The sequence below is a fragment of the Epinephelus lanceolatus genome, chromosome 20 (genome assembly GCF_041903045.1).
Source record: "Epinephelus lanceolatus isolate andai-2023 chromosome 20, ASM4190304v1, whole genome shotgun sequence".
Taxonomy (NCBI): domain Eukaryota; kingdom Metazoa; phylum Chordata; class Actinopteri; order Perciformes; family Serranidae; genus Epinephelus; species Epinephelus lanceolatus.
In genome coordinates, this window is record NC_135753.1 from 33,855,001 (window position 1) to 33,865,000 (window position 10,000).

At 45.6% G+C, this 10,000-nt stretch overlaps 1 protein-coding gene across 1 annotated transcript in view; it reads right to left on the reverse strand.

Moving 5' to 3' along the window:
- Positions 1-10,000, reverse strand: part of znf438 (zinc finger protein 438) — a 59,423-nt gene that overhangs the window by 243 nt on the left and 49,180 nt on the right. The window contains exons 3-4 of the mRNA XM_033639281.2: positions 1,496-3,280; positions 1-1,355 (exon numbers count right to left, since the gene is read on the reverse strand). The exon at positions 1-1,355 is cut by the window's left edge and continues 243 nt beyond it. Of these exons, the coding sequence (XP_033495172.1) occupies positions 758-1,355; positions 1,496-3,252 (2,355 nt within the window). The 5' untranslated portion in view covers positions 3,253-3,280 and the 3' untranslated portion in view covers positions 1-757. The remainder of the gene's footprint in view (positions 1,356-1,495; positions 3,281-10,000) is intronic.

The following is a 10,000-nucleotide window of genomic DNA, read 5'->3' on the forward strand; positions in this document are numbered from 1 at the left end:
GTGACAGTAGACAGTGTGCCCTTGTTTTGAGATTAACATTTCTCAGTATTTCAAAAAGGGTCAGTCCACCCAAATTAAAACCAGCCGTGCAGATTTGGTAGTTTGAGTCAAGATGACGATATCTTGAGTTTTCTGCCTCTGACCCCATGAAATGTAGATGAATGGGATTTTATTTGTGTGGTTTACAGTACTCTACTAAAAATGTTTCCTCTGGATAATCCACAGAGTAACAGGGGTGCTATTTCTGCAACGAAATGTTGTCGTTAAACTTTTAAATTGTCATTTTCCATCAGGGTAGAGGCAGAGCTCTCAGCAGAATTCACAAATTATCTACATGGCTAGCGTTTGGGTGAAATGACCCTTTAACAGTATTACTGTGTCAGCTAGGTTATAAATTACCCTTTCAATAAGATTTAAATAAGCAGTAGAAAAAAATAATCCAACAGGATATTAAATACATACCTCCAAAAGAAATGTCAAAAACAGAACAGTGCAATCAAAACATGAAAAATAATATCGTTTATAAAATTGGATTCTCTGACCTAGAGAGAGCACCCCTTATGAACTGTAACACAAAGATCAATTTCCACCATTGGTTTGATTTTTTTTTTCATTGTTTTCTCTTGCGTCAACTGGTGAAAGATGAAGCTAGTGATAAAAGACATAAGAGAAACTCTCCATCCCTGTGCTGCTGATTGTTTGGACTGAGTGTGTGTGAGGAGCAGCCACAGTGAGGGGCTCCACGCCCATCCCTGGGCTAGGCTGGATAGTGTGGGCTTGGAGCTGGAGTGTCCGGATCTCCGTCCGCCTCGCCCTCCTCGTGGCCGGAGTACGAGCTCAGTGCGTCCCATAGAAGGCCGGGCTGCTCACAGTGGTGGCGACTCCTCCAGTGCTCCATAACCCCGTCTTTAGTGTCCAACACCTCGCTGCAAAGCACACAGTTAAAAGCCGCACCTGCTGCAAGGACCCCGAGGCTTCCGCTGCTATCAGGTGATGAGACAGTCCCGCTGTCCTCCCCCTCCTTTCCACGGTGCTGGGACATGATGTGCCTCTTAAGCTTGGAGAAGGAGAAGAACTCCTCGTCGCAGCTGCCACATTTGACCAGGTTGCGCTTCTCGTTGAGCTGCCGCCAGTAATGCGCAGCGTGCTTTACCAACTCGTTCTCAGCCTCGCGGCCACCCCGCAGTGGTTGGCCATCGTGATGCGGAACATGGATCTCCTCTCCGTGCACATACAGCAAGTGCATCTTCATGTCGGCAAAGGTGGGAGTGATGGCCTGGCAGCGGCCACATTTAATCTGCAGCTCCACGGGGTCTTCACGATCCTGCTCGTCTGATGGCTCTGGAGAGTTGGCCCTGGTGAGAAAAAAAAATCAACAGTGCAACTTTGTTATGACTGTTTGGAAAAAGTTGCATAAAACCTGCTACGAGGTAAAGGTCACAATGAAGTAGGTGCACATGTATTCATGAGTTATCTCAATCGATAATAGTCTCACCCCTCCACAGAAAGGTCATCCTCATGATGGCTGATGGACGGCTCCACGGTCAGCACCACCTTATGGACCTCTCTCAGATGACTGAAGTAAACTCCCACATATCCAAAGGCCTTCTCGCAGAACTCGCAGCACAGAGACCGTCGTGGGCGTACCTCAGAGTGGTGTAGCTTCATGTGGGTGCTCAGGCTGCCGGAGTGAGCGTATGCTTTGCGGCACACCGGGCAGACGTAGGGTCGGCTGTTGGTGTGACTGTTCATGTGGCTCTGGAGGTGATGCTTGAACTGGAAACAGCGGCTACATGTGGGGCAGCGGTGGAGCGGACGGCTGCCTATGAACACTCTGGGATGGGAGGCACCTCTCAGGTGGAGGGTTACTGGAGCTGGCTGGGGAGGGCAGTCCAGGGTCTTGGTTGTGGTAGTGCTGGGGAGCTGATGACCAAGTACGAGCTCCTGTTCTTGGCCGTCTGGGGTAATGGCAGGCAAACTAACCAGTTGGGGAACTGTCTCCATAACCAGCATGGGCTTGGGCCGGATGCTGCGGTACTTCTTTGAAATGTCAACTTCCTTTTGTTTGGAGCCTGGAGCGACTGCTGGTGGTTTCTCTGGCACCCTTCTACGGAAGAAAGACAAGGACCTCTTCTTTCTGGCCTCAAATGCCAAGATGTCCTCCATTGTCTTTCTCTTTCTCCCTCTCTTCTTGCCAGGTGGTTTTTGGAGGGCTCCCAACACAGGCATGAGTGTGGTCTTGGCCTGGGGCTGGACAGTGGAGTTTGGCACCTGGTTGTGACCCCCGGCTTCAGCTGTCTCAAGTGTCTTGGATGTAGGATCTAAGGGGCTGGTGAGGCCTGTCTGGCTGGAGAAACCCTTGTTCTCTGGGGACAAATTGCTGAGCTTGGCAGCTGGGATGAGGGTGCTCTTCATTTTAGAGTAGGGCAGGATGGGCAGTTTACCTTTAGGTGGGGACGGGATAATCTGGACAGCTTTGCTGAAGATGGCTGAGGACAGGACAGTGATACTGCTCTGTGGCTGGGCTGCAGCAGGCTTCGACTGGCACAGCCTCACTGTAGTCTTACTTTCCTCTGGGGATTTGCCTGGGGAGCCTTTGACAGCCGCAGGGGGGTACTGGAGGTTCTGAATAAGGCCAGTTGTAGCAGGTCGTTCAGAGCCATCTGGCGCTCGCTCTAACTGAGAACCTGGGTACAGGACAGCATTGTCTGGGAGCAGAGCAGTGACAGAGATGTCAGAGGAGGCTGGGTCAATCAGAATTACTTGTTCTGAACGCTCCTCTTTGGGCACCGGCGTTTCCTTTGTGTGCTTGGACTCCTGCTGTTTTATCTTCACCACTGTTGATGCCCCACTCACCACTGTCTTCGTCTGCGCTGTCACAGCAACCTTGGTGGCTGTTTTCACCCGAGCAGCTAGAGGTGGTGACTTGACCTTATCTGCGGTCCCTTTGCTCCTCACCGGCTGGTATCTAGGAATGGGCAACTTGAGGTTCTTTTGGGTTTGTTGCTGTTGTTGCTGTGGTGTCTGGGAGGAGACAGAAGGGGGCAGCGCAACCAGAGAGAAGGTGCCATCCTGACCTGCTATTTGCATCAGTGCATAGTTTTGGGTGGGCACAATGATGGACTTAGGGCTGGAGGCGGTGGAGGCCTCAGGGAGGGCAGAGGGAGGCTGGCAGGACAGGACCGCAGGGGAGGGGGAGGGCACCACGGCCGGGGCCTTGGGGGCAATGCTCCGGAACTGAAGGCTCTTCATCTAAAGGGCTGGACTCACTGGCTACCAACTGAAACACAATCACAAAAGAAACACAGTTTAATTAGTTACTGCACTTACTGAGACCAGCAAGTCTGTTCAGCTTTAAAGGAATAATTCACCCCACAAATGACCAACTGTGTGTCAGTGTCGCCCTGTGTTATGCTTAAGCTCTTTACATACCATTTCCCAATATACAGTTATTTTTTCTTCCCTACTATGATATGAGGTTCCTAACAGTTGTTTGGTGCGTCATCTATGCAAATTTTCTGAACAAAATGTTATTGCTAGCGATAGATATTTGATCAAAATATTGCTAGTGGCAAGCAGGAAAGCTATCACCAGAAATTGGGGCAAAGAAACACCACCAACAAAGGACCAATGGCTAACAAATGGAAGAAATCTTTTTACTGGAGAAACTGACACACCTACTGAGACTACAAGAAATAAAAATAGACTCTATACAAGACTCAAAAAGACGACATCGGACTGGAATAACAATCAATAGATACATTAATCCTTAAGGCTGTAAAAATGTGTATTTATCCAAGCAGTTTTTGTTTCGTTAGCTCTTATTATTTTTCAACTATTTTATTATGCTGTTGTAACTGACATGTCAATGTCACAAAAATCATTTAGTAAAGATCTAAGTGAATTTGGGAAGAACTTTTTAACATGCCTCAAAGAACACAAAAACAGAGGAAATACTTAATGAATGGAAGTCACAGGGGTCCGTGTTCAACAAGAGCAAAATTCAATCAAAACATCCATTTACACACTCCTGCAGTTTAATCCAAGTCCCATTTATCCAGTCGTGTGCTCAGTACTTCCCAAAGAGACAACCCTTTTCGACTAGGAACTGAAACTAATCTACGCTCTCTTCAAAGCCAGACTCCACTGAAATAAACTGTAATTTTACCTCACTGAACACAGGAGCTGCTGGTCAACTGCTGCCTGGATCTGTAGCTTGTCTGTGTTCTTGTGTGACTTTGGTGTTTTAAAGCATTAGTTCGGATTCCCCAAACACACACAATAAAGCTAGTAAACTAACTGTCAGAGGCAGCGTTAGACCAGCAACTACTGTGTGCAGTGAAGTAAAATTACTGTTTTTGTCAATGGAGTCTGGCTTTGAAGCGATCAAAGATACATTGGGAAGTACCAAGTCAAAGACTGGATAAATAAGACTTGGATTTTACTGCACGAGTTGTGTGAGCATTTGCAAACCGATGTTTTGACACAAAAAAAAAAATCATTTTTTAGGGGTGAAATATTCCTTTAATGTGCCCTTTTAGCCCAGACCCTCTTACCTCAAGTTTCCACATCAACAATAACTGCCAACACTGCAACACTGTATGATTGCAGACTTAAATCGGTTTGATCTAACATACTTAATTGAAATAACTGAGATGGCTAGATGACTTCCTTTGGTCTCTTCTGAAAGCTGCCAAGGTCATGACTGTAAATGTGACCTCACTGCACAAGGCCTCAGCGTTTTTGACGGTGTCATTACTGTGCAACCCAGGCGGGAGAGAAGCAAACACACTGTCAAAAATACAGGCATCTACACAAGTGTGACAAGCTGTCCTATTACCCATGTCTCTGTGGTCACACAGCAGACTCACTCTCCCCCAGGCTAAGGACAGACTGCCCCCTTTGATTTAGGCTCAGCATGCAGCAGTGGTACATGCTGGGGCTCTGCGGGGGGGCTCCTTATACCCCCCCCCTCACTTCCTGGAAGGATCAGCCAGTGGAGCGTGAAAGCTGCCCAACGGCTGGATCTTTACGAGATGAAGAGGGGCTCCCCTCTCATCTCCCCCTCCACTGACCAGCGCTGCAACATGGCCAAAGGCAATGAGGATGCCCCTGAAAAAAGCCTTGGATTTACTTTATCATCCCTTGTTCACAAACGTTTCATGGTTATCCAACGGGGATGAGGCTTCACCCCTCTGCGGATCGCCATTCTGACTGTGTGGATACAAATACTGCTGAAGTCTACGGGGAACTATAACCTCAGAGTGAGGTCTGAAACCAGTCTATATTATATAAATCTACCGTACAGTTTCCATCCATCAATCAAAAGCCACAGGTATGGCTTTAAAAACAAAGGCAGAATTTCCTTCATTTATATCAATACTGAATCTTTATATCAAAAGGAGGGCGAGATTACAGAGGAATGCTTCAAAGAGCCTAATTGTAAACAGACTCGGAGGTTTGAATTTCACATTATGACCCGACTTTCAATAGCAGCGTTTGATACAGGCAGAGCTCCAACTCCACTCTGTAATAATAATCAGTATAAAGTGCAACAATCTGGAGGTGTCACAAAAGGCGAATATTCAACAACAGAATTTCTCAACACAAAAAAAAAAACAACAAAAAAAAAACCCGTCTGTATTCATTTTCAAAGCCGTCTGGGCGAGACGCTTCATACAATCAAAAGGACAGAGAAGAAAAGAGAAACTGCAAAGGGCATATTGTTTAACAGCTGGAAGTGTTTCTGTGTGGAGAGATTATTTATACAGTACCCCTGCCGCATTACGACTCCATAAAACTGGAGATATTCCTTTTCTGTGTGGATAGTTGACTCCAGTTTGACTGTGACTTTGGCTGAACACCGAGTGGAATAAAACCATGGGATGTGTGTTCCTCTGGGCATTTTACGTGGCTATAGAAAGTGGGAGAATCTGTAGAGGCAATGTTGGCGATTAATTCTACCATGTGAAGGTTTATAGTTGGACATGAGGGGGAAACAAGGTGTGTATCAACAGCTGGAGAAGCAGCCAGTAGGCCTATAATCCTTTTGTCACAGATGATTCGGCAGACGTCACCTGACACCAAGTAACTCCACAAAAAACAACATCAGCTTTAATATATCCCTTTGTCTCATCCACCTGGAAAACCAGGAATAGTGCTGGAGCAGCATGGTCAGTGTTGGATATCCTGTTTGAACTGCATTGTCTAAAAATTTATATCAGACAATAGTTCACGTTGAATCCACCCTAAGAAAGGAGGAGATAAGGGAGCACTTAAACACAAAGCCTGTCCCCACAATTCCTCTCATTACTACGCAAATGCGTTTGGCGAGGTGATCCAACATCTAATCTGATCATGTACACTGATGTTTCCATCGTGTACTGTTCTTGCGTCGCTGTGTCTACAAGCGTCTGTGCACAGATGTGTTTGCACAGACAGACAGATGTCACCATGACTGGTGCGTGGCAGGAGGAAGTCGGGACAGGAAGGAACAGGAGGAAGTAGATGGCAAATATTAGAATCATTTCGGTAACTGTTACAGAATGTGTGATCAAAACAACCTTGTTTTTGCACGAAGAATGTATCCTTGGGCTTACGCAACTGCACTGCCAGCGTTAGCATGCTGATGTTAATGAAACATTTGTCAGGAGGACGACAAAGTTCTGCTGATATTTTATGTATCTGGACATAAACTTAAGTGTTGGACTTCTGCATGGGTGTGGGTGCTGCAGCACTCCCTATTGACAAGGGGTGGAACAACTAAATAGTTGGCTATTTTACCATGACTAATGGGCTATCTGAACATTTATTTTAAATTCTGAACAGCATATGATAAGAAGCCTGTTATAAATATATGAAAAATGATATTAAGAATGAGCAAATTTAATCACCTTCGATCTGACGGGACAATGTTATCACGTCAGGTCTAAGTGCAAGAGTTGGGGTTAGCTAAACTAGGGGTTTATCTGACCCCAAGGTGGTAGAAGGAGGTAATATTTGCAGTAGCAGGAGCTTATCAATGCTGCAGACAGACTGAGAAAGACCAGAAAATCTCCAAGACAGTTTTGGAGCTGCTTTTTAGGTCCCAAAAATCCCTTGGATGCAAAGGACCTCCTCATACTACCATACTATGTAAAATGCCAGAAAGAGATTTAGTATGTCCCAATACATAGTATGTCAGATGCAGTATGCAAAAAATACCAGGATGTTCTACTATATCCGGTCCGATTTTGCAGTATGCAAGTCAGTATTCTTTTCTGGCTATTCTGAGTCACAGTCTCTGCGCAGCTAAAGATACGTCACATCAACTGAGCCGCAAAGCTGTCAGAAGTCGCGATGACGGATGACGGTAAGTGCTGTTTGTTTAATCTCCAAGGTAACGGATGTAAAAGTAAGAGGGTCAAAGTTCAGGGCGTCATGTTATGAGAAAGTAGCGTCCCCCATGGTGTGCATACTGCATGCAACAGTATACACTTTTTAAGGAAAGCTACAGTACCTACGAAAAGTAAAAAGAAGAAGTATGCAATTAGGAACGCACCCATAGCCATCGGGATGGAGTTTTATGGCAGCTAATGACGGAGCGGATGTATGATTTGCACAGGGCAGGTGAGCAGCTTCAGCAACAAGACAAATGGATGTCTGATATTGTTCAAAATTGAATTTTGGCGCATGCAGTCCAGAGAGAAAATGTGTCTGAGGCAAGGGAGCGCACAGTCTTTGCACTGATGGAGCCACAGCTGTAAGTACATCTTAGCATCAGCAAAATATGTTTCCATGTGCATGTAAGCATGCAAACATTTACAACAAAACTGTTTTTAAAGTAAGGCTACATTTTCTTGGACATTGGTGAGAGAAGGCTGCTAAGATTAACGGCATCTGTGGCTGATCCCACGGCAGCTGCTATTTTCGTAGTACAGCTTTGCTCTGATTTCTAGAGGCCCTGAAGCTACCGGTTTAACACACTCACTCTCTCTGAGCTCTACTACAGGAAGTACGCTGATACAACAGGTGAGTGTGTGTGATGATGACACAGCTTCAGGCCAAACCAAACTATTCACTACACAGAATGGGGCAGTGACAAAGTCTCCTTTACTGGTGTAGGGTGACCAATATTACTATTTTGAAAAAGCACTCAAACTACCCTTTTCCTGCTCTCCCTCCATCCTCTTTTTCCATTATTCCTCTCTATGGGAGTCCTCTCCTTTCATACTTTGCTCTGTGTGCTTCCATCTGCATAATCAGCATGTTAACAACTCTCTCCTCCGGCTCAGCCACATGGGAGAGGCTAGAGAATAAGGGAGGACGAGAGAGGAGGGAGGGGGAGAAGGGAAGGCTTTATTCACTTGTTGATGTACCAGTGACGGTCAGCTTGCCCTGTCAGCATCATTCTCTGTTCTCCTCAGGTGGGTCTTGAGCACAGTGAGACAGAGGAAAGAGAGAAATTGTCTGGAGGAAAGTCTACAGATGCTTAAGATCCCAAAATGATCATTTCCCTCTAGTTAAGGAAACACGCTGAACAAAAATAGAAATGCAGCACTTGTTTTTATGAGGTGATATAAAAGAGCTGATAGTTTTTCTATGCACAGAAAAGCCATAATTCTCTCATTTTTCTCACAAATTTGTTTAAATCTGTGTTACTGAGCACTGTGCCAACATAAATCCATCCACCTGACAGGTGTGGCATATCAAGATGCTGATTAAGCAGCATCATTACAACACAGGTGTGCCTCGGGACAGTCCCAAAAAAGCCACTCTAAATTGTGTAGTTTGATCACACAATACAATGCTACAGATGTCGCAAGTTTTGAGGGAGCGTGCAGAAACTGAATGTTCATTTCACTACCATAACCTATCTCCACTGTCATTTCCAAGAGTTTGGCAGTACATCCAACCATCCTCACAACCGCAAACGATGTGTAACCACATCAGCTCAGGACCTCCACATCAGGGTTCTTCACCTGCACGATCTGCTGAGACCAGCCACCTGAACAGCTGATGGAAAGCTAAAGGTAGGTTTGCACCACCAAAGACTTTCAGGACAAACTTTCCAGGTCCAGTTCAGACCAAAGATTTGCAACGAGATGAGTTGAAACAGGCGACTACTTGCAATGCGCCATTCTGTAGCGTTCTAAAAACCTGTCGGTTCACACCAGTACAACTAGATGAGATGGTGTATCTTCTCTATGCAACAGCTCTCTGTACTTCTGCTCTGATTTGCAGCTTTTCAGACTTATTTTGTGGCTGAATATAATTTGTAGTTTCTTAAAATATGATTGAGGATAGTGATAGTGAGATATTGGCTACAGCTGCATTTGTAGTAGTGATGAAACGGTGAAAAACAGAAACAAAACAAGCATCAGGTGGACTGTATTCATAATAAATACACCACATTAATATCAGTAAGCAGCACCAATTAATCAGTCAATGAGAGAGAGAATGTGTGTTGTGGGGCATAAGCACATAAAGCTAGCAGCAGCAGCGACCCACTGTCCGACACCAGCACACTGTCAGGTAGTGATGGCCAAATGAAGCCTCATGAAGCATTTTCTTTATTTCCTGAGCCCACTAGATGGCGCTTTTTGCTCAACACAAGGTTGAAAGCCTCACTGAATTGCCATTCTTTGAACTTCTCTCTTTAAACCACAAGCGCCATCTAGTGGGCTCAGAAAATAAAGAAAATGCTTCATGAGGCTTCATTTGGCCATCACCACTGTCAGGATGGAAACAGAGGGTTCGGCAGGGATGGAGCACCTACCGTGGCAAGCAAACGCGCCGTCTGCTGACAGTTTGTTCCTGACCTGGCCAGCAGACTTTGCTACAAGCCGACTAGCTGTAGGAGCAGTTGACGCACTTTACGTTCTAAAACCAGCTGTCTGTGATTTGAACAGTTGAGTTGCAGGTGACATCATCAGCCGGCTTGAGTCGAGCTCAGACCGGCCAGTTCACACCACTGCAACTTTTCTCTTCAATGGTCTAAAACGGTTTAATCTCATCATGA